General features: G+C 41.0%; 2 protein-coding genes across 9 annotated transcripts in view; both read left to right on the top strand.

Moving 5' to 3' along the window:
- The window catches only part of FAM228B (family with sequence similarity 228 member B), a 24,082-nt gene extending 2,928 nt beyond the window's left edge, over positions 1 to 21,154 (top strand). For 5 of the 8 annotated variants that reach the window (XM_081832176.1, XM_081832170.1, XM_081832174.1 and 2 more), the window contains 8 exons: positions 1,368 to 1,436; positions 3,328 to 3,519; positions 4,155 to 4,235; positions 7,965 to 8,052; positions 8,147 to 8,303; positions 15,055 to 15,159; positions 17,740 to 17,878; positions 20,882 to 21,154. In XM_081832176.1, the coding sequence (XP_081688302.1) occupies positions 1,368 to 1,436; positions 3,328 to 3,519; positions 4,155 to 4,235; positions 7,965 to 8,052; positions 8,147 to 8,303; positions 15,055 to 15,159; positions 17,740 to 17,878; positions 20,882 to 20,986 (936 nt within the window). In that variant the 3' untranslated portion in view covers positions 20,987 to 21,154. Of the gene's footprint in view, positions 1 to 1,367; positions 1,437 to 3,327; positions 3,520 to 4,154; positions 4,236 to 7,964; positions 8,053 to 8,146; positions 8,304 to 15,054; positions 15,160 to 17,739; positions 20,541 to 20,881 lie in introns of all 8 variants that reach the window. The other 3 variants (XR_014148916.1, XM_081832172.1, XM_081832171.1) reach the window with 3 other exon arrangements.
- Positions 21,155 to 24,971: 3,817 nt separating this feature from the next.
- FAM228A (family with sequence similarity 228 member A) overlaps positions 24,972 to 27,360 on the top strand; it is a 14,230-nt gene continuing 11,841 nt past the window's right edge. The window contains exons 1-2 of the mRNA XM_081832179.1: positions 24,972 to 25,812; positions 26,965 to 27,045. Coding sequence (XP_081688305.1) covers positions 27,000 to 27,045 — 46 coding nt within the window. The 5' untranslated portion in view covers positions 24,972 to 25,812; positions 26,965 to 26,999. The remainder of the gene's footprint in view (positions 25,813 to 26,964; positions 27,046 to 27,360) is intronic.

The following is a 27,360-nucleotide window of genomic DNA, read 5'->3' as shown; positions in this document are numbered from 1 at the left end:
GCCCAGCAGGGAGCCCATGCAGGGCTCGATCCCAGGACCCCGGGATCATGACCTGAGCCAAAGGCAGAGGCTTAACCACTGAGCCACCCAGGCGCCCCCAGTGACTGTTAATTTGAGAATATTTTGTTTTTGTGTAATTGTGAGAAGATTTCAAAGTCCCATCCCAAATGTCTCTCACTTTGGGAAATTTAAAAAATTTAATCATATTTCCAATGTGGTAAAATATATATAGCATCAAAGTTTGCTATTTTTGATGATTTTTAAGTGTACAATTTGTGACATGTTTACAACCGCTTGTATTTTCTGGTGTATATTTATGGAAGATTTGTTATGTAAGTGGATAAAATTAATGTTATGAACTATTTCCTGAAGATTGTGTTGCTTTAAAATCTGAAAATGTGGCGTGCCTGGGTGGCTCAGTTGGTTAAGTGTCTGACTCTTGATTTCTGCTCAGGTCGTGATCACAGGGTTGTGAGATAAGAGTCCTGCTTGGACTTCACGCTCAGCAGGGAGTCTGCTTGGGATTCTCTCTCTCCACCCCACCCCTCCCCACCGTGCTTATGTGTGCTCTCTTGCAAATAAATAAATAAATCTTTAAAAAAAAATCTGAAAATGTGACTTGTATATAAATTACTAATATTTGAAGCTATAATGACTAAATGAATTAAAGTAGAATTCACTGATGACTGAATGAATTCAAATAGAGGCCTGAGTCTGTTTTAACTCATAAAGGTAAAAACATGAAATGTGAAAAAAAGATGGGTTCTATTTACCATGCGACTCTGGGCAAGTCATTTGACCATGCTGGGAGTCAAAATGTCTGTGATCTGAGTTATTTTTTGCCCTTGAATGAGCGATAGCAAATAGCAGAAAGATTCAAATACCCTTTAAGAAGTACTTGATGAGGGCTCCAGTCTGCTTCTCCCTCTGACCCTCCCCCCTCTCGTGCTTTCTCTCACTCACTCACTCACTCACTCTCACACATAAAGAAAAAATCTTTCAAAAAAAAAAAAAAGTACTTGATGATATGAGTTGAAGTAGAAAAATTGTATTTACAGAGAACTTCCCAGGGATATGTCTGTCACATAAAAGCGAGTCCAGATAGTATTAATAATCTGATTTTTAAATTTTTTAATTTTTTTGTTTTAGAGAGAATGGGAGCAGGGAGGGGCAGAGGGAGATAGAGAAGCTGAAGTTGACTCCATACAGAGTGCAGAGCCCGACATGGGGCTCGATCTCAGGACCCTGAGCTCATGACCTGAGCCAAAACTGAGTTGGATGCTTAATTGACTGTGCCACCCAGATGCCCCCATAATTTGATTTTTTTTTTAAGATTTTATTTTCAAAATTTCATTTTGTCATTTTAGGCATTAGCTAAAGAAGATATTGATGCAGCTATTCAATCAATATTATATAGAGAAAATTATGTAATTAAGGTAAGAATTGGCTACAGAATGTGTCACAATTAAAAATTAAATTTTGTTTATCCATTTTAGATGTAGTGCATCATCATTTACAAATTTTAGAAAATACAGGAAATAGAATTGAAAATGCTCATTAGCCCCTAGGATTAACCTTAAGCGATCTTTGAGATTGTTTTAATTGACTTCTCTTTTTCTACTTTGTGGGGATTGTTTCATAGATACTTATATGTAGGAGTTTTTCCCCACTTGTTCTTTCATCTAGTAGGGCTTCTGTGGAGTCAGTGTGTATTCTTTTTTTTTTTTAAAGATTTTATTTGCGAGAGAGAGAATGAGAGAGAGAGAGCATGAGAGGGAGGAGGGTCAGAGGGAGAAGCAGACTCCCTGCTGAGCAGGGAGCCCGGTGTGGGACTCGATCCCGGGACTCCAGGATCATGACCTGAGCCGAAGGCAGTCGCTTAACCAACTGAGCCACCCAGGCGCCCGTCAGTGTGTATTCTTAAGAGCTTTAAGGGCTGTTCCTGGAACACACTGACCAATTATTACTCAGGTATGCATAGGTAAGAAGAAGGCTTTAACTGTAACAGGATGGGCTTAATTATAAGACAAGATGAATGTCCATGTAGAATAAACACTGGAGTGGGTAACTTGTAAAGAAAAATTTTCTTCAGTGTTGTTTAAAAAGGAAAGGGGCTATTCATTAAGAATGGTTGAAGAGTGCTATGACCTGAAGCTAGGGAGGGATAGAGCCTAGAGAAGCTGTCAGTGTTCTTCGTTTATTTATTTATTTTCATTTTGAATTTCATGTTGTTGATTGTGAAATCACATGATTTCATTTGCTAGATGAAAGGTGGATACGTTTTGGATAAGAAGTTTTAGTTTATAGCCTAAATCAGTCATTTTCTTTATGGGCTACTTGCCATTTCATCCAGATTGTGCTAGCTTCTGCCTCTTCACTCTTGTCTTTTTTTTTTTTCTCCCTCCATAGAATATACTTCTTTCACATTCTCTCATCCCTTCTCTTCCTAGATAACTCTCTTAAGGCCTATCCCAAATGTCTCCCACTCTAGGAATTAAAAAGAAAAATTTAGTCATTTTTTTCCCATGTGGTAAAATATATATAACATAACTTTGCTATTTTTAACCACTTTTAAGTGTACAATTCAGTGACATTAATTACATTCACATGTTGTACAACCATCATCAATATTTCCAAATAGATGGATGTCATGAAATCATCATTATCTATTTCTATTTCTAAAACTTTTTCATCACCCCAGCCAAAACTTTATACACATTAAGTAATGACTTCCCATCCCCCCTGCCCCAGAGGTCCCTCTAGTAGCCTCTTGTTTATTTTCTGTCTCTGAATTTGCTTATTCTAGATAATTTCATATAAATGGGATCCTACAATATTTGTCCTTTTGTGTCTGGCTTATTTCACTTAGCATATTATCTTCAAGATTCATCCATTTTGAAGTATGTGTCAGAACTTCATTCCATTTTATGGCTGTCTAATATTCCATTTTCTGTGTATACCACATTTTGTTGATGGACACTTGGGTTTTCACCTTTTGGTTACTGTGAATAATGGTTCTATGAACATTGATGTACAAGTATCTGAGTCTCTGTATTTTGTGTGTGTGTGTGTGTATTTTGCTATATTGTCCCTCTATTGTTTTGTATATTTGTTTTGTAGTCTGTCTCTCCAGGGAGAGTAGGCATGTTGTCTAATTTATCTATGTAGTATTCACTATTTCCAGTAGAGTGTGTGTCACCCAGTAGAAGCCAAATAAATGATTGAATTAATGATGACTTTGTGTGTTACTCTTAGGAATATAAATGAATTTAAATTTTAGAACAACAAAGCTTTAAAATAATTGCCTTTTCCATCAATGTTTATTAGGAACTAGATAAGTGTTTACAACATCATGACTTTTTAAAGGCAAGAAGAAAAGAGATGTTACATAAAAGATGGGCTGACCATGTGGCACATCCTCTCCAGAAGAAAATAATAGAAAAAGTTTGTTCATATAAGAAGATTAAAAAAAGGAGACAAGAAGAATTAGATAGTTTTTTAAAACATGTAAATAAAAAGGTACGAAGAGGTCATTTGATACTTGTTTCCGTTGGTTTAAAACTATGATTACCTTTATAATCATCCAAACAGCCTGCCCCTTCTGACTCTATAAATGTATAATCTCTACTCTGTTACAGTGTACGCTGTGTCCTAAATCCAGGGCATGTGGAAAGGATGGAGGGAAGAGGGTTAGGTCTGGATTTAAATGTGTACATTAGAATCCGTTTTCTTTGCTTTTTAAATGTAATTATTAATTTTATATACCAATTAAATTTGGGCTGTAGATTCAGGATATTTATATGTAGTTCTAGGACTCAGTTATTTACAATGCTATAAAATATTTGTTTTGGCATTTCTAAGAGATCTGAGATGTTTGACTAGTAAGCATTTAAAAACAAATTCCCAAATCTGTTAGTGTTCCAACATTCATTATTCTTGCAAATTTTAAGTAGATTCCTTCTGTCACTATAATAATTACTTGGCTACATTAAGTTTAATTTCAATTTTGGTCTTCCCTTCCCCTTTGCATTTGTTATTAATGCTGTTTTGAAGCAGAAGAATGGAACTGTGTGACTCTTGAATCCTGTTATCCTGTTATGCTCAAAATTAATTGTGTACCTTTTGTTATGTGTAGTTTTATTTCCTTCCTATAGGGAAATGCATTTATAGACCATTATGATCCAAAAGAGTATGATCCTTTTTATATGAGCAAAGAGGACCCAAATTTTCTGAAGGTAGGATAGATTTCTTATTTTTGGTATTATGTGGTTGGTTATTCTGAGTAGCCCTAATATATAAGTAGTTCTTTAGTGATTCCCTAAGAACGCAGTAACATCTTAAGAATAGTTTCCCATCTCCATATCTTAGAAAGGAATAAAAAAGCCAAAGTCCAAAGTAAATTAAACCTCTATAAAATTTGAAAATACTGTATAATAATTGAGTAATAGGTAATATTTAAAAATTTAATAGACTTAAAAATTTGTTACAAATGTAATACATTTTCATGATACATGAAAAAAAATTTTTTTGAGAGAGAGTTGGGGGAGGGGCGGGGGGGAGAGAGCGAGAGAATATCTTAATCAGGTTCCATGCCCAGCATGGAGCCCCACGCAGGGTTCAGTCTCCCGACCCTGAGATCATGCCCTGAACTGAAGTCGAGTTAGACGCTTAACCTACTGAGCTACCCAGGTGCCCCCCCAAATCTTTTTTTTTTTTTTTTAAGATTTTATTTATTTATTTGAGGGAGAGAGAGAAGGAGAGACAGAGAGCACAAGAGGGAGGAGGGCCAGAGGGAGAAGCAGACTCCCCACCGAGCAGGGAGCCCTATGAGGGACTCAGTCACGGGACTCCAGGATCATGACCTGAGCCGAAGGCAGTCACCCAACCAACTGAGCCATCCAGGCGCTCCCCCCCCCCAAATCTATTTTTAAGTAAAGAATTAAAAAACCACTCACAGGGGCTCCTGGGTGGCTCAGTCGGTTAAGCGTCTGCCTTGGGCTCAGGTCATGATCTCAGGGTCCTGGGATGGAGCCCTGAGTGGGGCTCCCTGCTCAGTGGGGATTCTGCTTCTCCACTCCCTCTGCCTCCTTCCCCCTGCTCATGTTCTGTCTTTCTCTTGCTGTCAAATAAATAAATCTTAAAACCCTCACAATTTCATTACACAGAGTGAACTTAAATAACATTTTTCTGTATATTCTTCTGGATAGCCAAGACTTGCTTTCTATATGTGGGTGTATATACACATTTTTATTTTACAAATTGGTGTAACACACATTGTTTTATAATCTGCATTTTTTCCTCAGTACTATGATTTGCTTCTTTCTTTGTCAATAAATGTAAATACATAATATTAATCATCGCACAGTGTTATGTTAATAACAGCTGGGGTGCCTGGGTGGCTCAGTCGGTTAGGCCTCTGACTCTTGATTTCTTTTTCTTTTTTTTTTTTTTTTTTATTTATTTGACAGACAGAGACAGTGAGAGAGGGAACACAAGCAGGGGGAGTGGGAGAGGGAGAAGCAGGCTTCCGACTGAGCAGGGAGCCCGACACGGGGCTCGATCCCAGGACCCCGGGATCATGACCTGAACCGAAGGCAGACGCTCAATGACTGGGCCATGCAGGCGCCCCTCTGACTCTTGATTTCTGCTCAGGTCATGATCTCAGGGTCATGAGATCGAGCCCTGAGTTGGGCTACGCAGTTAGTGGGGAGATTATCTCCCTCTGTCAGTCTCCCCACTCTCTCCTTTTCTCCCTCTTTCTCTCTCTCAAATAATCTTTTTTTTTTTTAAAGATTTTATTTGAGAGAGAGAGAATGAGAGAGAGAGAGCACATGAGAGGGGGGAGGGTCAGAGGGAGAAGCAGACTCCCTGCCGAGCAATTTGGCAAAACAAATAACAAAAAACCTGCTTTGTCTGCAAATGCCAGCAGTTTAAAATGTCTATGACTCAAGGATACAGCTAGAGCCTTATGTAAACTAGCTTGTAACATAACTAGTAAGGGGCAGAACTGGGATTTGAAACCAGATCTTTTTTTTTTTTTTAAAGATTTACTTTATTTGGGGTGCCTGGGTAGCTCATTCGTTAAGCGTCTGCCTTCGGCTCAGGTCATGATCCCAGGATCCTGGGATCGAGTCCCACATCGGGCTCCCTGCTCCGCGGGAAGCCTGCTTCTCCCCCTGCTTGTGTTCCCTCTTTCGCTGTGTCTCTCTCTGTCAAATAAATAAACAAAATCTAACACACACACACACACACACACACACACACACAAATTTACTTTATTTGAGAGAGAGAGAGCACACACGCTTACCCCAGAGGGAGGACGGGCAGAGGGAGAGGGAGAGGGAGAGAGAAAATCTAAAGCAGACTCCTTACTGAGTGTGGAGCCCAACTCGGGGCTGGATCTCATGACCCTGAGATCATGACCTGTGCTGAAATAAAAAGTCAGAGGCTTAACCGACTGAGTCACCCAGGAGGCCCTGAACCACATCTTTTTGTATCAGAATTGCAGTTATTTTACCATGCTGCCTTTCTAAATGAAGCTGATAGGTGGCCTCTTAAGTTAAGCTGAGCACGTTGAAGTCATAGCAGCAGTTCTTAAAGTGAGGGATATAGACCTCTGAGAACCCTGAAACCCTTTTAGGGGTCCATTAGGCCAAGTATTTTCATAATAGTGCCAAATACCATTTGCCTTTTTCATATTGTTGACTTTTGCTCTGATGGTGCAAAATCAATGGTGGGTAAAACTGCTGGTACCTGAGAACTGCTTAGTCAGTGTCACCAAATCCTACTGGTTGTCATTATATTCTTCATTGCCATGCACTCACAATAAAATTCAATTTCACTTAAGAATGTCCTTGATCAAACATTAAAAATTACTAATTTTATTAAATCTTGCTCCTGAGTACACATCTTTTTAATATTCTGTGTGATGAAATGGGAAGTATGCAAGGAGCATTTCTGCTGCCTACTGAAATGAAGCATGATTGTATGAATTGTGAGCTATACTGGTTAATTTTTTTCCCATGGTATACCATTTTTACTTGAAAGAATCTCTTATAAACTGTGGTTATTAAGTGTTGGATATTTGGCAGACATTTTCTGGAAATTAATAAAGTGTCACTTCAAGAAAACCAACTGACAATATTTGTTGCTAATGGTAAGATTGGTAATGGTAATGGTAAGATGTGAGCTTTCAAGCAAAAAATTTGAATTTTGGAAAAATATCATCGTGTGACAGCTTCCCAATACTCTTAGACTTTTCTGATGAGAGTGATTGATTATAGTATAATGAAATGTATTAACATTTGGAAGTTCTCACAAAACTCAGTGATACAATTTTTTCGAAATACTCAACCCATGACATAGATAAAAGATCCATTCAAAGTTCAAGATTGACCAACGGATTTTTTTTTTAATGATTTTATTTATTTATTTGACAGAGAGAGACACCGCGAGAGAGGGAACATAAGCAGGGCAGGTGGGAGAGGGAGAAACAGGCTTCCTGCTGAGCAGGGAGCCCTATGTGGGACTCGATCTCAGGACCCTGGGATCATGACCTGGGCTGAAGGCAGACGCTTAGCGACTGAGCCACCCAGGTGCCCCAGACCAATGGGTTTTAATGTAGTTGAGTTTGAACAATTTATTGATACAGTTTCAGATTGCACATCATAACCTTTAAGAAACTACCACTTACTGAGTTTGGGTAGAGTGTCTAAGAAGAATATCCACAGTGATCTGGAAAAGCTATTAACACAAGAGCTAACCATGACTGGAGGGCCTTGCTAAGAGATGTATCGGAATGCCCTCATTTCTTTGTAAAATGTTAAATATATATAATGGTTACACTGAAGTAGTTTGTAGATACTTTATTCTTGATTCTTCTGGCCTAAGAGCCATACATAGATGCTTAAGGTAGACTGAAAAAGACCTGCAATCCTGTCCTCAAAGACATGCTTTTCTTGTAGGTTACCATTCCACCATTTCGTGACCCTTTGAAAAAGGCACAATATGACAAAGATGATGAAAAAAGAACTCTTCTTCAGTGTGAGACTGGTACTCAGTGCCTGATTGTTACGTGATTTCATAACCCAAGAGCAATGGGAGTTGCATTTAAGGGTGCTAATCTAGGTTACTAATCTTCTTGCAGGCAAAATATATACAATGAAAGAATTTAAAGAGATTGAAAAGGCCAAACTGCATTCCAGATTCCCAAGAATTTCTAATTCAAGGCACTTTATGACTCCAAATGAGTGGCTTAAGCTACCTACAACCTACATAGAAAGTGAAATTTGTAAAAGGAGCAGGTAATGGTTAATGTAATAGAAATTATGGAACCTTTTGGAATTTGAAAACTCTTCTTGACTGGTATAAATTTTACCATAATTCTGATTTTTTTAAAAATTTATTTTTCAATTAGAAATCTGTAATATTTGTTCCTGTTTTTGATGTTTCTTTTTTCTTGGGCACTTTCAAGATTTTCTCTTTGCTTTTTAATAGCTAGATTATGATGTGTCTAGGTATTTTGTTTTTTGTTTTTCCCTTTCTTTCTGTTTATCCTGCTTAGGGTGCTCTGAGATTCTTGTATCTGTGGTTTGACATCTTTCATTATTTATTTTGGAAAATATGAGGCCATTATCACTTCAAATATTTCTTATGCCCTATTTTTCTTTTCTTTCTGAGACTCCAGTTATTATTATTATTATTTTAAAGATTTTATTTATTTGAGAGAGAGAATGAGAGCACGAGAGGGAAGAGGGCAGAGGGAGAAGCAGACCCCCTGCTGAGCAGGGAGCCCGATGTGGGACTCGATCCTGGGACTCCGGGATCATGACCTGAGCCGAAGGCAGTTGCTTAACCAACTGAGCCACCCAGGCGCCCTATTATTTTTTTTTTTTTTAAGATTTTTATTTATTTGAGAGAGAGTACACACAAGAGAGAGCACTAGCAGGGGCAGTGGTGGGGGCAGAGGGAGAGGGTGAAGCAGACTCCCCGCTGAGCAAGGAGCCCGATGTGGGACTCAATCTCAGGACTCTGGGATCATGACCTGAGCTGAAGGCAGATGCTTGACTGAGCCACTCAGGTGCCCCTGAGACTCCAATTATATGTATGTTAGACCATTTGATTATCTCATGGCTCTGTAGCTCTTAGTTTGTTCTTTTGTGTTTAAAATTTTTTTTTTCTAATTATATTTCAGTTGGACAGTTTCTACTAACCTATCTTTAGGTTCACTGAGCCTTTCCTCAGCTGTGTCCCATCTCTCTCTCTCTTTTTTAAGATTTTATTTATTTAGAGAGACAGAGATAGCGACAGCACAAGCAGGGAGGAGAGGGAGAAGCAGGTTCCCACTGAGCAGGGAGCCCAATGCGGGGCTTGATCCCAGGACCCTGAGATCGTGACCTGAGCTGAAGGCAGATGCTTAAGTGACTTGAGTCACCCAGGTGCCCCTTTGTCCCATCTCTTGATCAGTCCATCAGAGGAATTCTTTGTCTCTGATGTGATTTTTATTTCCAGCATTACCATTTGATTTTTTTTCACATAGTTTTCACACCTGCTGAAATTCTCCCATTTATACAGGTTCACTTTTCCACTAGATTCTCTAACAGATTAGTCATAGTTATCTTAAATTCTCTGATAGTTCCCTTGCTAGGGTCATTTCTGAATGTGGTTCTATTGATTGCTTTCACTCTTGACAATGGGTTATTTTTTGTCTTGCCCACCCCCCTATGTCTTATAATTTTTTATTAAATGCTAGATATTTGAGGTTATTTTGTCTTGCCTTTTTTTTTTTTTTTTTTTTGCATGTCTTGTCATTTTTGATTGAATACCAGGCAATAGAGGTAGAACAGTATAGACTGAGTATGTCTAGAAATAGATATCCTTTTCTTCTGTCAAGCATTAGTGTGGAGAATTGGGTTTATCTAGTCAGAAGTTGAGCTGGGTTTAGGTATTATTATTGCATTGTTATTTTTAGTGCGCTACAGGCTTCAAATGCCTTTAGTGTTGGGCTGCTGTTACCTTGTGTTTAGGGTGGGGCCTGGCATGCCAGAAGGGTTTTCTCAAGCATTCCTTCTTCCCTTTCAGTTCTTGGCTATTTCAGTAAGCCTTTGTCACAGAGGTGTGGGGTGAGTCTCTCCCATGGTCTTGCTTCATCCCCAGAAGTATACTGCTATTGCTTGTTATTGCAAGGCTCATAGTTGGAGCAGAGGAATTTTTTCTGTTTTCCTTATCCCACCTCAGTGTTAGGCATGCTCTGTGTGCTTGGGCCTCAGGAATAGCATGTTCTGAGAGTTCCTTTCCCTTCTCCTTGTGGCAGCCAAACTCTTGTGTGGTTGTTCTTGGGTGAGTTTCCTGCCCTTCTTCCAACAGTAGCAGATCTCTGCTTGGTATAGGTGTAGGATTCTGGACCTGAAGTGGTTTGTCTCTCCCAGTGGGACAGAGGATTTTTACTTCTATCCTTATCCTAATAGCACTGGATCCTTCCCTTGGTCCTGGGTGTACCACCCCTCTTACTTCTCTATAGGCAGACAGGTTTTGCCTTTACTTCTCTTCCAGAAGCAGTATATCTTTGCTTGTTGTCCTGGGGGTTGGGGAAGAATTTACTTCCCTCTTCCCAGCAGCTTAAGGCTTTTGCTTTGTCGTACAGATGGATCCAGGGAAATGGGTGGGGATTTGCACTTGTTTACCTGAAGGTCTTGATCTCTTCCTGTGTGTCTTCACCACTGATGGGGCCTTTCTGTGGTCTTCTGCTCTATACCCAGTCTTTTTTTGAGGAAAACACTGTTTCCAAGAGTCTATTAAATGCCACTTTAACACTTTCTCTATGAAATATTTCCAGTTGGGACACCTGGCTGGCTCATTTGGTAGAGCATGTGGCTCTTGATCTCAGGGTTTGAGTTTGAGCCCCACGTTGGGTGTAGAGATTGCTTAAATAAATAAATCTAAAAAATCTTAAAATATTTCCAATCCACCTCCTTATACTGGTCAGTTTGGTCCAGTCCCTCTTTTGTCCCATCACTTGACACAAATATACTTTTTTACTTATCATACAGTTTGCAACTGTCTAATTGTGTGTGAAATGAATGAGTGGATGACTAGTCACTGGTTAAGTCTGTGAGACTAGTTTGGAGTGATTTTGTGAAAAGCCTTCAATGCCAGCTTAAAAATTGGGATTTTATCATGTAGGGAATGGGGAGTCATTGAGGATAGTAATGTTGGAAACTTTAATCTGGCATATGCTGTATATGATAGATTAGAGATAAGATAGGACTGGAAGCTGGAGATCATTGAACTTTTTGTAAGGACCTATGTTATGTTGATAAAGGCCTCAGGATGGTGGCAAAAGGAACGGAAGGAGGAGATTGATGTGATAAAACAAAGGAATTTTAAATTTTGGTGGCCAGATTTGGAAGGCCAGGGAAAAGGAAGAGTCAGAGAGGAATTTTTTTTTTTTTAAGATTTTATTTATTTATTTATTTATTTATTTTTAAAGATTTTATTTATTTATTTGACAGAGACACAGCGAGAGAGGGAACACAAGCAGGGGGAGTGGGAGAGGGAGATGCAGGCTTCCTGCTGAGCAGAGAGCCCGACGCGGGGCTCGATCCCAGGACTCTGGGATCATGACCTGAGCCGAAGGCAGACGCTTAATGACTGAGCCACCCAGGAGCCCCAGATTTTATTTATCTGACAGAGTGAGCACAAGTAGGGGGAGCAGCAGAGGCAGAGGGAGAAGCAGGCTCCCTGCCAAGCAGGGAGCCCGATGTAGGACTCGATCCCAGGACCCTGAGATCATGAGCTGAAGGCAGACGCTTAACGACTGAACTACCCAGGTGCCCGGAGAGGAATTCAGTTTTGAGAAATATTATTACATATTAGTTTCCTAAGGCAGTTGTAATACAGTACCACAAACTGGGTATTTTCTCCCAGTTCTGGGGGCTGGAAGTATAAAATCAAGAGGTCAACAGTGCCATTTCCTCTATGAAGGCTCTAGGGGAGCCTCCTTCCTTGTCTCTTTCCTAGCTGCTGTTGGCTGCAGGCAATCATCACTCTAATGTCAGCCTCCATTGTCACATGGTCTTCTTCCCTCTGTGTCTGTATCCAATTTCCCTCCTTTTTCTTTTTTTTTTTAAAGATTTTATTTATTTATTTGAGTGTGCAAGTGGGGTGGGGGGAAGAGCAGAGGGAGAGGGACAAGCAGACTCCGTGCTGAGTTTGGAGCTCCACGCAGGACCTAATCCCACGACCCTGAGATCATGACCTGAGCCAAAATCGAGAGTCAGATGCCCAGATGACTAAGCCACCCAGGCGCCCCTCCGATTTCCATCTTATAACATCTGTCACTGGATTAGAGCTCACCCTAATCCATTATGACCTCATTTTAACTTGATTACATTTGCAAAAACCTTCTTTCCAAATAAGGTCACAGTCACAGGTCTCAGAGTTTAGGACTTGAACATATTTTTTCTGGGGGACACAATTCAACCCATATTTCAAATTAATTCAGAGACTTATGTATTGAGTTATAATTGCCTTAAAGAACTCAATACAATAGAGAAGATAGCTATTTAAATAGATAATTCCATTACAAATGGCAGACGTGATAATACTGATATGCACAGTTTATTATGGAAGCACAGAGGAGGGACACTTAACCCAGCTTAACAGAAAATACAAAGGTAGGATCCTGGATAGAAATTAAAAAAATGAAAGGGCTCCTGGGTGGCTCAGTTGTTTAAGTGTCTGACTCCTGATTTTGGGTCAGGTCATGATCTCAGGGTCATGAGATCAAGACCTGTGTCGGGCTCTGTGATGGAGCCTGCTTAAGATTCTCTCCCTCTCCCTCTGCCCCTTCCCCTTCTCCAAAAAAATTTAAAAAATGAAAAGGAGCATCAGTTTCTTGGGATTGAAATTATTCAGTGTTCGGTTTATATAATTTTATTAATTTAAATGATCTCTAGTTTGGGTGAATCCAGGAGAAAACTTCCTGTCTGAAGTTAACAGACATATATGTAGGAATGCAGAGATCAGAGATGGCTACATAGAGGAGGGAATCCGTGTGGTTGCCATCTGGCTTCCATTTTATACCATAGTTTTGGAGACTTTGTTTTTCTGAAGTTCAGCCTTTAATGTTCAATTCTGGTGTATCTGAAATAGCTTTTTTTTTTTTTAAAGATTTTATTTATTTATTTATTTATTTATTTGGCAGAGAGAGAGACAGCGAGAGAAGGAACACAAGCAGGGGAGCGGGAGAGGGAGAAGCAGACCGACTGAGCAGGGAGCCCCATGCAGGGCTCCATCCCAGGACCCTGGGATCATGACCTGAGACGTAGGCAGATGCCTAACGACTGAGCCACCCAGGCACCCCTGAAATATCTTTATTCTTGTTCTTTAAAGATAATTTGCTGAATACAAAATTCTAGGTTGTTATTTATTTTCTCTTAATGCTTTAAAGATACACTTCTTGTTTTTGGTTTCTGTTTATGAGAAGTCTGCTGTCATTCTGATTTTCATCCTTTCTCTATGGCTGCTTATAAAATCTTTGTCTTTAGCGTTCTTTTTTTAAAATTTATTTTATTTTGGGGCGCCTGGGTGGCTCAGTCGTTAACTGTCTGCCTTCGGCTCAGGTCATGATCCCAGAGTCCTGGGATCGAGCCCCGCATTGGGCTCCCTGCTCAGCGGGAAGCCTGTTTCTCCCTCTCCCACTCCCCCTGCTTGTGTTCCCTCTCTCGCTGTCTCTCTCTCTCTATTGAAAAAAAAATCTTTAAAAAAAAATTTATTTTTTTAAAAGATTTTATTTGAAAGCGTGAGTGAGAGCGAGCGAGCACAAGCAGGGGGAGGGGCAAAGGGAGAGGGAGAAGCAGACTCCTCCACTGAGCAGGGAGCCTGATGCGGGGCTTGATCCCAAGACCCCGGGATTACGACCTGAGCTGAAGGCAGATGCTTAACTGACTGAGCCACCCAGGCGCCCGTGTCTTTAGTGTTCTGCACTCTTCCTAGAGATGTCGAGGTATAGATTTCTTTTTATTTAAGCTACTGGTATATATTGTGCTTCCTGGATCTCTGTTCATTTAAAAAAAAATTTTTTTATTATGTTAATCACCATACATTACTTTGTGTTCATTTTTCATCAGTCATGAAAATTCACATTAATGATCTCTTGATTGCTTTTTCTTCTTTCCATTCTGCTTCTGGGCTCAAATTAGACATATATTAGACCTTATAACTTTTTATTTTTATTTTTTAGAGGGAGAGAGAAGGGGAGGGGCAAACGGAGAGGGAGAGAAAATATTTTTTTTTTAAAAATTTTATTTATTTGACCGAGAGAGACATGGTGAAAGAGGGAACATAAGCAGGGGGAGTGGGAGAGGGAGAAGCAGACTTCCCGCAGAGCAGGGAGCCTGATGTGGGGATCGATCCCAGGACTCTGGGATCACGACCTGAGCCGAAGGCAGATGCTTAACGACTGAGCCACCCAGGCACCCCTCTTTTTTTTTTTTTTTTTTTTTTTTTTAAGATTTATTTATTTTAGAGAGTGCAGGAGCAGGGGGCAGGGCAGAGGGAGAAAGAGAGGGGAAGCAGACTCCCCACTGAGCAGGGAGCCAGATGCAGGGCTGGATCTCAGGACCAGAGATCATGACCTGAGCTGAAACCAAGAGTCAGATGCTTAACCGACTGAACTACCCAGGCATCCCGATTTCAGTAATTCTGAAACACTCAAGAATGTATACTAGTTTGAGGGGCGCCTGGGTGGCTCAGTTGTTAAGCGTCTGCCTTTGGCTCAGGTCATGGTCCCAGGATCCTGGGATCGAGCCCTGCATCAGGCTCCCTGCTCAGTGGGAAGCCTGTTTCTCCCTCTCCCACTCCCCCTGCTTGTGTTCCCTCTCTCACTGTGTCTCTCTCTGTCAAATAAATAAAATTAAAAAAAAAAAAAAGTATACTAGTTTGAAATGGTCTTTTGGACAATATACATAGCAGTCAATGTATAACAATGATTTCTCTATAAATGTAAGATAGTTTTGTTTTCAAAACATCCTCACACATGTTATCTTGTTAAAGGTTAAAAGTGAAAATGAATTTTAACGATTGTAGTTTTGATTTGAAACCCTTGACAAGAACTCCTCATCCTGTTGAATCTCAGCAAGAAAAAGCAGTTATTTACAAGTAAGTCCATTATTGCATAGCTTTGCTTTTTTTCATTAAAGATGCTTGGCCGTGTTTCCAGCCCCTGCCATCCTTTTAAGTTGCTGGAATAGTGCTGAGGCATACACTGCACTCTGGTAGTGTGACATCAGGCATCTCCCGCCTCTATGTCTGGGTGAGGTGGCAACTTGCCTCAATTTTGTCTGGTTTTAAAGAACAAATTGCTAACAGATTCAGAAATAACAAGCACAGACAGAAAATAAACTGTTAACAACTCAAAGTTAAAGGTTAGGAGATTTTTAATTGGAATTGGAGCAGTAAAAATGGAATTTTGGACTAGTTTTGGTGGATAATAGGTACACCCAGTGTGAAGAGATGTTACGAGGAGAGTGGTAGTATGTACGATGGTGTGTGTGACAGAGAGAATCATCTCAATTGCCTACTTACAGGATTAAAGTAAGAGATTTCTTTATATAGTTACATAACATGTTTATCTGATTAAAACTAATGAGATCCCTCAGATGTTGCTGCAGGGAATGTAAAGTGGTGCAGCAACTTTGGAAAATAGTTTGGCAGTTTCTCAAAATGTGAAACTTTAAGTGACCATGTGACCCAGACATTCAACTCCTACCCAGGAGAAATGGAAACATATGTCCACATAAAGACTTAGACATGAGTGATCATGGCAGTATTGTTCACAATAGCCAAAAAGTGGAAACAACCCAAATATTCATCAGCTGGTGAATAGATAAAAAAAAAAGTGCCATATCTATACATGGAGTATTATTTGGTGATTAAAAGGAAGAGAAGTACTGATAACACGTTATGAAACGGATGAACTTCAAAACTGTTCTACTCCGTGAAAGAGGACAGTCTCAAAAGACCACATATTGTATGATTCTATTTATAGGAAGTGTCCAGAAAGGCAGATCTATAGAGGCAGGAAGTAGATTGTTGTTGGCCTAGGCCTAGGGTTGGGAATGGGCAGTGATTGTAAATGAGCATGAGGTTTTTAGACTGACAGAAATGTTCTAAAATTAGATCATGGTGATGGTTAGACAACTCTATACTAAAAATCATTGATTTCTACACTTAAAATGGGCAAATTTTATGGTGTGTAAGTTACACCTCAGTAAAGCTGTTGATGATAATAAAAAATATAAAAAAAATAACCTAGCAAAGCAGAAGAAAAATGAGCTTGTACGATGTACAATTTTCTGTTCCTAAAAAGCCCTAAAGTAGGCCGCAGTACCCTTTCCTTTTTCTGAATAGGCTCAGAATTTGATGAATAAATGCAGTGTGGCAGAAGCCAGAGGGCTTTTAGAGATACTTGATGCTGCCACGGGCAGCAGAAAGAATGATTAATGACTAATTGTAGAAACAGATGACTATTAGAGATGGAGCTGGACATTGTGGTCTTCTCAGTGTACTAGAGGTGTGGTTTAAAAATTGGCTGTTTTGTTTTTAATTTTATTTTATTATGTTGTGTTAATCACCATACATTACATCATTAGTTTTTTTTTTTAAAGATTTTATTTATTTATTTATTTGTGAGAGAGAATGAGAGAGAGAGCGCGCATGAGATGGGGGAGGGTCAGAGGGAGAAGCAGACTCCCCGCTGAGCAGGGAGCCGGATGCGGGACTCGATCCCGGGACTCCAGGATCATGACCTGAGCCGAAGGCAGTCGCCTAACCAACTGAGCCACCCAGGCGCCCCACATCATTAGTTTTTGATGTAGTGATCCATGATTCATTGTTTGCGTATAACACCCAGTGCTCCATTCAATACGTGCCCTATTTAATACCCATCACCAGGCTAACCTATCCTCCCACTCCCCTCCCCTCTAGAACCCTCAGTTTGTTTCTCTGCTTTTTGAATGGGAGTTGAAATTGAGGGATAATAGAAATATTGAAACTAAGCCCTATTCACTTGTTAGCTAAAGGCCTTAAAAGATGGAATGAGTCAGAATCACTCTTGCATCCTAGGTTTCAAAAGGGTAAGTTTCTCTACAATCCCTAACTGCCACAGACTCATGGATCTGTTTGGGTCAGGTTTTAGGAAAATAAACATTTAAATCCTATTTAATTTCTATATATGATATAAAAGGAGGGGTTTGTCCTCAAATATCTCTTCTAGCAGAGTGGGACCCAGATGTGAAGGAGAAGATTGCATATTAGAGTACCAGAGGACCTATATTTTAGACTAGAGGCTTAAGTCTCTGAGCTCTGCCCCGCCCCAGAAAAGAGGTGGAAGATTAGATTCCTGTCTATGAATTAGGGAAACATCCCAGTTACGGCATCAGGGGTGGAGAAAGCATACTTGTCTTTGGCAGTTAGACTTTCCTTGGGAAGACATAATGGACAACTCTGTGAGGCAGTCATTTACTCTGAAAGAGCCTCACTCAGCTGTTTGATTAAGCTGCAAAGTGATTGCAAATGAAACTGCTATTAAAGCCAGGTAATGCTATTTATTTGGGTTTCTTTTTTATAAAAATGTATAGATTCATATAAAACTCACCAACTTCAAAGTAAAAAAAAATTAAATGCTACAATTGAGTTTGTATTTAAGAGAATACTTTCCTTTCTGGTTCCTTCTTACAGAAACAAAGGATCATCCTTTCTGGAAAAAGAACCTCTATGTTTCCATGAGAGAAAGAGTCCAAGTCTCAAAGAGGCCAACTCTGAAGGTCACTTCATTGACCCTCAGCAGGAGATAGAAGGGGATGGGGACCAGGATGCGGTGAGAGCTGGGAGAGTCCTATTTTGCCATACACAAGGTAGCAATTGCTGATACCAAAATCTGAACAGCTGGGAGCTTCTCTGTATGACAGGCTTTCAGGAAGAGAGGAGGCAGTGGACTGCACCCCCTTCACCCCAAACAAGGCGAGGGAGAGAGTAGAAGAAACTGAGAAGCAGCTTCCTTTATTCAGAGGGAATGGAGAGAGTTGCCCTGGGAGTTATTACACATGCATATGCCCTCTGGTGGGTGGGTTATCAGATTTTCCTACCTCCTTCTTAGGAATGTTAACCCTTCTGTCTCTCATCCATCTCTATCATCTCTACCATTTACCACTTACCACACTCAAGCCAGGCCCCAAATTTTGTTCCCCTTAATTCAACCAAGACAGGCAGAAAATTTTCAAAAGCATCATATACTAAATTCAATGTAGTAAAATTTAAGAAGTAAAAGCCCCCAAATTTAATGTAAAATATATAGAAATATAGGTGTTCACAGAGCACAGATTTTTCATCCTAAAATAACTACAATTAAACTTGGTGGCCACGTGACTGGTCTCGCTTAGTCTAGTGCTTCCAGGTCTACGTGCCACTTTTCCCCTTCAGATCTCTTCTCTACACCCTTGTGTGTCCCAAGGCCCTGGGGTAGAGCCTCTCTTAGGAGTGGATTAGAAATCATTTTCTGGTTAGAAATCAATATGGGAATGGTACGTTAGTCCAAATATACAGTCTTTCCATCTTTCTTCTGTCTCTCCATTTCCCTACTCCTACCTCCAAAGGATAAGGGAGCTACTTTTTTTGTTCACTCATGGAAGTTTTATTAAAACTTTATTTTGGGGCGCCTGGGTGGCTCAGTTGGTTAAGCAACTGCCTTCGGCTCAGGTCATGATCCTGGAGTCCCAGGATCGAGTCCCATGTCAGGCTCCCTGCTGAGCAGGGAGTCTGCTTCTCCCTCTGACCCTCTTCCCTCTCGTGCTCTCTCTCTCATTCTCTCTCTCTCAAGTAAATAAATAAAATCTAAAAAAAACCCACAAAACTTTATTTTGTAGTTTAACTCCTTTTACTGTAATGTTTTAGTATCCTCCCATGTGCTTGCTTGCTTTCTTCCTCAAAAAATTGTTTTAAGATTTTGGGGTCCTGGGTGGCTCAGTTGGTTAAACATCTGCCTTTGGCTTAGGTCATGATCTCAGGGTCCTGGGATTGAGCCCTGTATCAGGCTCCCTGCTCAGTGGGGAGCCTGCTTCTCCCTCTCCCTCTGCCCCTCCCCACCACTCATGCATGTTCTCTCAAATAAAATCTTTAAAAAAATTTGTTTTAAAGATTTTTTATTTATTTGAGAGAGTGCGAGAGAGAGCATGAGCTGGGGTGGGGAGAGGGAAAAGCAGACTCCCCACTGAGCAGGGACCCCCCCCCACACACACATGGGGCTTGATCCCAGGACCTTGGCGCCCTTCTTCCTCAAAATTTTAATAAGCACTTACTCTGAGCCAAGCAGTATTTGAGGGGCATAGTGGTAAACAAAAGAGGTAAATCTCTGATCTTGAGGAGCTTACATTTTGATGGCGGGGGACAGACAATAAATATGTAATATGTGAGCTAGTAATAAGTGCAGTGAGAAAATAAAACAGGTAAAGTGGGGCAGGGAACTACATCAATAGAACAGGTTTAAATCGATAGCAAGGAAAAAACAAAAACTAAGTCGCTTTATACTGATACCTTACAAATATATGTTATAATGGTTGTGAATATCTTGAATTTAACCAGCCCCCAAAAGGATTATTCTTTACTTTTGTATTTATGTCCCTCTTACTACCAGAAACCTGCTTTGCCTCCAGATTTCCCCTTATTCAGGGAAATAGGATTATAATCCAACCAGGACCCCTCAGGACAAAAGTCTGAGTCGTCTTTGATTTCTTGCTTTTCCTCACTTCCCATGTCTAACAGGTGCCAGCTCTGTTGGCTTATTAACTTTTCGGTTTCTCACTACTCTCACCATTTCAGGCCATTGTGATCCTAACTGGTCTTCCTGCTTCTGTGGTTGCCCCTGTGTAATCTGTTCTCCATGCAGAAGCTATATTTAAAAAATGTTAGATCCGATTTCTCCCCTACTCAAAACCTGTGAATGGCTTCCCTTCACACTTTGGAATTTATTCTAATTCCTTACCATGGTCTAAGTCCCTGGACCATTAGGCGCCTGTCTCCCCTCCAGCCTCATCTCCTGCCTTCTCTCCACATTTGCTATGCTTCAGCCTCACCACCCTTTTTTTTGTTTTCTGAACATACCAACTTTACTCCTCTCTCAGGCTTTTGCTTCTGTCGTTCCTTCTCCCAGGAACACTCTTTCTCCAGATTTCTCCGTGTCTCACTCCCTTAGTTCACCCAGACGTCTGCACAAATATCTTCTCAGAGAAGCCTTCTCTGACTTTTCTAGTTAAAATAGTCCCCCTCATCCATTCCCCTATCCTTCCTACCCCCTTTACCTGTAAAGAGGTGGGATTCAGAACTCAGATGGAAGGCACAGTACATGGATGTAGCTTGGTGAATTTTGTGCAGGAACATTGTTTATTTCTGTTCACTTCATTACTCAAATGAGAAGGTCATCTGTCAGCTGACAGTGAAGGTGGAGGACCAAGATTCAGAGGTTTGAAAAAAGGGAAGAATGGAAGGTAGTATTTTCTAAATCACAATAATCCTAGTGTAAATTAGTACTCCAGACATCCTGACAGCCTGAAAGCAGGACCATATGGGGTCCCTCAACTCCTATCACACATCAGTGATTTACCCCCCCACCCCCCACCCCGTAATAGGGTTGGTTTATTCCCGAATCTCTGTATGTTTTGAATCCAGAGAGAGTGACAAGAGGCTGAGGTCGCTCAGCTCTGGCAGGACAAGGCTTCGGGGGGTCGGGGGGGTGATCAGCTCAGCTGGGCTGAGGAACTCTTTCTGCTCTCGTAGGCTCCCCATTCCTATATCACACACCATTCTTCTTTTCTGTTACCTTCAAAAGGTTTTAGCAACCAAGGAGCACACACCCCGATCCTTGATTGGTGAGGGACACAAAAGAAGGCTGTTCCCGAGGAAGTCATCTGCCAGCAGGATTCATTCAGGGTGAGGACCAAGGAAGGAGCTCAAGCACCTGCAATAACCACTTTTTGAGTTCAGTGTCTGTATGATAATTAAGTAATCACAATACCATGTATTGATGGTTATTGCCAATGTATTTTCTGCAGAAGTTAAATATTGCCTGAAAGATCCAATAAAAATAATGATAGCTACCTTACTGAGTGCCTATCTCAATTCACTTGATCTTTCCTGAATCAAGGTAGGTGTGTCCTCTTTGGTCAGGTACCCTTAACATCCACTGCCTCATATTCTCCCCTCCCCTCCTGATTTTATTTGTTTATTAGAGAGCATGAGCAGTGGGGAGAGTGAGAAGCAGGCTCCCACTGAGCAGGGAGCCCCAGGTGGGACTTGATCCCAGGACCCTGGGATCATGACCTGAGCTGAAGGCTGACCCTTAACTGACTGAGCTATTCAGGCACCCCTTCACAGGTTTTTCTAACAGTCTTCAGAAAATTTAAGAATTCATTTTAAGTATGATTACCTACTTGCTGATTTTGATTCTGCGTGTCACTCTCTGGCTCATGTTGAGTCTGACCCCTAGTCAGGGGAAGACACAGTAAGACCTAGAAGGAGAGCAGGATTTTGTTTTCCTTAGACAAAGGGGACGCTAAAAATCACCCCTCTCCTAATCGTAGCCCTAGATCAACAGGTAAACCGTATATTCTCTGTAGTATTAATTTACAAGATGTCAGCTTATTTGAAACAAAACATAGGGTGGTGTTGGATTAGGCAGTTGAAGACCCCTCGTGCGCGGGCCTCCTCCCTGACCTCCCCCACCCTTGATGACCCTTGCTGGGACTGGGGCTTCCAGGGAAGCGGGGCTCGGGTTTCAGCCCAGTGCTTCAGTTTGGTTTTAAAAGGATGCTCCCTTTTCCCTCCCTGCAATCCTCGGTCACCAGTCACCCGCTGGTGGTGGGTTGGCGGGTTAGCCGGCTGGGTCAGGGGTGCCAGGCGCTCCACCAGGGCGGGAAGTCTGCGGGGGGTGGCAGTCAGGGACCCTGGCCGACCTCGCAGCCACACGTGGGGGAGGCATAATCACCCCTTTGGAAACTGAAGCTCCAGGGCGCCAAGGATTTCTGTTTTGTTTGTTTTACTCAACGACGACGTGGCAGAGCCGGGATTCAAACTGCTTTCTGCCTTATGAAGTCTCTTGGATTTACTCTCTCCCCTCAGGGATCCTGTTATCTATGGCTTCCAAGAAAGCGTTCACCTATGGCGAACATTTCAGGCCAGAAAGTTTTTTTTTTTTTTTTTTTAAGATTTTTATTTATTTATTTGAGAGAGAGAGAATGAGAGAGCACATGAGAGGGGGGAGGGTCAGAGGGAGAAGCAGGCTCCCCGCCGAGCAGGGAGCCCGATGTGGGACTCGATCCCGGGACTCCAGGATCATGACCCAAGCCGAAGACAGTCGCTTAACCAACTGAGCCACCCAGGCACCCCCAGGCCAGAAAGATTAAAAGAATGGCCAGAGCCAGAGTCAGTTGCTTTCATGGAGGTAAAGGAACGTGGGGTTTTGGGATGTTAGTCATTTGGACGATTGGACATAAATCCCCTGAGAACTGTTTTGTCTCAGTCACGGTTGTAGTCCCCAGAACTAGAACAGCGCCTGGTAGAGAAAAAATTCCGTGGATGGGAATGAATGATCCACTATCAAAGGCAGTCAAGAGTGTGGTCTGACTGTCCCCGCCATCTGCGGACTGCGGTCCCCAGTGAATTCTGATACTTAAGGGTCTGGTAAAGCAATGATACCCTCATAAAGTTTCATTATCTTATATGATCCTATAATTTGTTTCACTGTAAAGAAAAGCTCTTGGATATTTCCTTTCTTTTGCCGTGGTAGAAGTGAAGAGTGGTGAGACCTTTAGTACCCGCGCCTGTGTGCACAGAAAACTGGGGGTTTTAAAAGGGCTGCCAGAAATCTTCCTATATTTTCTGGGGATATCACGAAGAAGGAGCTATTGAAGGCAAAAACTGTTTATTTTCTTCAAAAAGGTGGTTCAGAAGTCGGACACGTGATCAATAGTACTTATAACATTTGCTAATATTAATAGGATGGCTAAAAAAATGTGGTTTTCCAAGATGTTTGTTAAAGTAGATGTTTCTACTTCTCCAAATAAATAGATTGATTTATTTTGAGTTTATAGCATCAGGGGAAAACATTTTATTATTTTACATGATTTTTCAATTGTCTTAAAGTAAGTCTAAGAAGGCTTTAAAGCAAGATTCTGCTTATATTGTCAAGGGAGTTTTATTTTGAAGACCCGAATAGCTGTTTCAATATTACTTTAGATCTCATTTGAAGCTGTTAAATGTATGGATAAAACTACAACTCTCCTTTTCGAGATCTCTCTTATTCACAGATTTGTTACTTGGTTTGGGGTTTAGTTTGTTTTGATGCATTCACTGTGGCAGAATCAGAGATTGAATAATAAATAATTTTAAGAACCTGGATCTTTTTACACTAGTTCTTTTAGGTAATAGCATTTCTCTTCCAGATACTGGATTTTTATTGTTTTCCCACTTGTTCCTACTTAGTCCTATAAGCATAAAAGCCGGAAGATCAGTTCATAGTGATCCAAATGAAAAGCCCTAAGGTGAGGTTTTAAATGCATCAGCTTTATTCAAACTCATAATGGAAACAGCAAGTCTCTAGATGTAAGACAATCTTGGTCCTTGGCCAGGAGCTGCCACTAACTGGCTCTTTTTTACTTAAAAAGAGGTTTTGACTTATAAGGAGACCTAGCAGAAGCCAGGAACTTCAGGGCCCCTTTAAAACATACCTAGTTAATGCCTGAAAAGAGGATTCATTTTATAGAGGATCCCTTTAATTAGTAAGCTTTCTTAGTACTTCAAAGATATGATTTAATGGTATGATGTGTAAGGGATTTGTTTCAGAATAATCTGGGTAGGAGGGCTGGGGAGAGTGAGTAGGGATTTAGATGAACTTCTATTGACTCTCTCAGTTGATAATCGTTGAACCTGGGTGATGGGTTCACAGAGAATCATGTTTGAAAATTTCCTTAATAAAAAGTTACAAAATATTCTTTGCGGTGACAGGCAGTGGATATACAATAAGACTATTGGTAAAATACAATGAGTTTTGTCATTCTGGTTGGTTTCTTCAGGATTTACATACTAATATTCAATTCTGTAATTTTAGGCATTAGCTAGAGAAGACATTGATGAAGCTGTACATGCAATATTATTTAGAGAAAATTACGTTGCGAAGGTAAGAGTTGGCTACGGACTAGATTCTAGGTAAGCAAGAGTGGTGCATGGCCAAGAGGATGTTACTATGTCACAGAGATTCATTTTGCTGGGAGAAGGAGCCTCCTCTGATTCCTTTATTTATACAACATAGATCTGAGATTGCACCACCTCCTTGCAGGATCACTAAGAGGTCAGGATTCCTAGATCTGCCCGTAAGGGTTCCAAGAGATTGTTCTGCTTCCCCTCTTTGTTCTGGTACTGAATAGAAATTCTTTCTGACTCAAACTTATCTTTCTCATATATTCCCACATCACAATGGGGCTATGTTAAACCGCCAGAAATAGTATTTAAGGGTAATGACCAATTAGTACTGAGAGTTACTATGAAATAAATAAACTTAAAGGAGCTTTTTTTCCCCTTCTCTTTCTTTCTTTCTTTTTTTTTTTGAGTATGAGGGGGGAGGGGCAAAGAGAAAGGGAGATAATTTTTTTAAGATTTATTTATTTTTGAGAGAGAGAGGGTGTGAGTGGGAGGGGGAAGGGCAGAGGGAGAGAATCTCAAGCAGACTCCCCACTGAACTTGGAGCCTGATGCAGGGCTGGATCTCAGGACCCTAAAATCATGACCTGAGCTGAAATCAAGAGTTGAACACTTAACCAACTAAGCTGCCTAGGCACCCCAATAAACTTAAAGGAGTTTAATTTTAAAGATTGATTGATTTATTTCAGAGAGAGAGTGAATGGGGGGGAGGGTAGTAGGAGAGAATCTTCAAGCAGACTCCCCACAGAGCCCAACAGGGGGCTCCATCTCAGGACCCATGAGATCAGGATCTGAGCTGAAACCAAGAGCCAGATGCTTAACCCACTGAGCCACCCAGGTGCCCCAAAGGAGTTTTAATTTTAATGAGAGAGATTGAAATTTGGTGTTAAAATGGTACTTTAATGTTTGTATTATAATTTATAAAGGAAGTTCACATATAGTCTCGTTTGAGCATCGAAAAGAGGTAGGTAGGATTGGCCTCCTATAGATTCAGAGAGAGGTGCTTCAGCAAGTCTAGTGTACTCTACCAATTTTGTCACAGACTTTACTGAGGATGAAGCCTGGGGACATGCCATGGGTAACAGGAAAGCTTTGAAATCCCTAAAAAGAAGCAAGAGTTTCATGAGTTAGGAATGGTTTGGCTGTGATTTAACCTGAAGGCACACTTCTGGTTTAGAACTTTCCCTGGCTTCCTCCTGCTCTATGCTCTCAGGTTCTCTTCCTGAACTTGATTATGTTCTTCAGTTATCTCATGCTAGAACCTTGCAACCCAAATACGTTGAGAGCTTAGGAGTGGGAGTGAGTGTTTTCCCCCCTTGTTCAAATGACAGTAAGTGAAAAACTTCTTAATAATTTGTTTTCCTTGTTTGTATCATTTCATTAGAGATTGGATACATATTTTCAGCATCTGGATATTTCTAAGGAAAGAAGAAAAGAGATGTTACATAAAAAATGGATTGAAAATGTTGCAGAGCCTCTTCAGCAGAGAATTACAGACAAAGTAATTTCATACAGAGGGTTGGAAAAAATGAAATCAGAGAATTTTGAACAGCACACCAATAAAAGGGTACTGTGAGGTTTTTAAAAAATTTTATATATATATTTATTTATTTATTTAAAGATTTTATTTATTTGACAGAGAGAGACAGTGAGAGAGGGAACACAAGCAGGGGGAGTGGGAGAGGGAGAAGCAGGCTCCCCACTGAGCAGAGAGTCTGATGCGGGGCTCGATCCCAGGACCCTGAGATCATGACCTGAGCTGTAGGTAGACGCCTAACGACTGAGCCACCCAGGCACCCCTGTGAGGTTTTTTTTTTTTTTTTTTAAATGGGCACCTTTTTTTTTTTTAAGATTTTATTTATTTGAGAGAGAGAGAACATGCAAGAGAGCAGGAGAGAGAGCTCGAGTGGGGATTGGGAGGGGCACAGGGAGTGGGAGAAGCAGGCTCCATCCGAGGGCCCAGGATCATGACCTGAGCCAAAGGCAGAAGTTCAACCGACCGAGCTCCCCAGGCACCCATAAGTGTGAGTGGTTTTAAATGACAGTAAAATCAGTGTGGGTCGACTGTGGGAGCTGACTTCTAAGAAAACATCTGAGCTCTTAGGCTGTATGAAGGGAGCTAGTACTTGGAGTGAAGCATCCAAGTCCCCCTCTTACTGTCTTGTCACTCCTCATGTGCACTGTAGAGGGGACCCTCACCAGTTGCAGAACTTTGAGAAGAGGGTGGAGGCTTGACAACACTTAACGGGAGGAAAAGTGGGAAGAAATATGGGGTATTTAGCCCAAGGAGGAGAGGACAGGAGAGGGAATGAAAACTTTAAATATTTAAAAGGCTGGCATGTGGGTGATGGGTAGATAACTTTTGTGTTGCTTCGGGGTAGAGAGCTAGTTTCTCACCCGTCCAGTGACGAGGCAGATTTCAGCTCAGTCTAAGGACAAACTGGTGCTTAGAATGACCAAAGTTCCTGCCTGGTGGAGCAGAAAGTTCTCAGACTGAGGCTGGTTGATTACTTCAGAATAAAGCTTGATGATTACTTCTCCCAGAAGTTGGTGGGCTCTCACTGCAGTCTAAATTACTTCTGAGGTTCCTTGAATAAATAACCCTTTGAATCTATGATTATATATAAAAGCAGAATAAAGCATTTGGCTTTTTTGAATCTCACAAAACACCTCCATATGCGGTGATTTGCTCTTAGGTGTATTTTTTTTTTTCCTAAAGGAAATTGTATTTGGAGACCTTTCTGATCCTGAAGGATGCAATCCTTTTTATATGGCAAAAATGGACCCAAATTATGGAAAGGTAAGTAAGATTCATTCATTCATTCATTCATTCTTGGAAGCTCTGGGGTTGTGGGAAAACCTAGTTATTTTAGAAGCCTTGTAATTACTCTGTATTCATTAAAAAATCTACAGAAGCGAACCATGAGAGACGATGGACTCTGAAAAACAAACTGAGGGTTCTGGGGGGGAGGGGGGTGGGAGGATGGGTTGGCCTGGTGGTGGGTATTGAGGAGGGCACGTTCTGCATGGAGCACTGGGTGTTATGCACAAACAATGAATCATGGAACACTTCATCTAGAACTAATGATGTAATGTATGGGGATTAACATAAGAA

This window comes from Leptonychotes weddellii, chromosome 10, assembly GCF_054177405.1.
Source record: "Leptonychotes weddellii isolate Sample4059 chromosome 10, ASM5417740v2, whole genome shotgun sequence".
NCBI lineage: Eukaryota > Metazoa > Chordata > Mammalia > Carnivora > Phocidae > Leptonychotes > Leptonychotes weddellii.
Note: the sequence above shows the minus strand (reverse complement) of the source record. Positions and strands in the feature narration are given on the sequence as shown.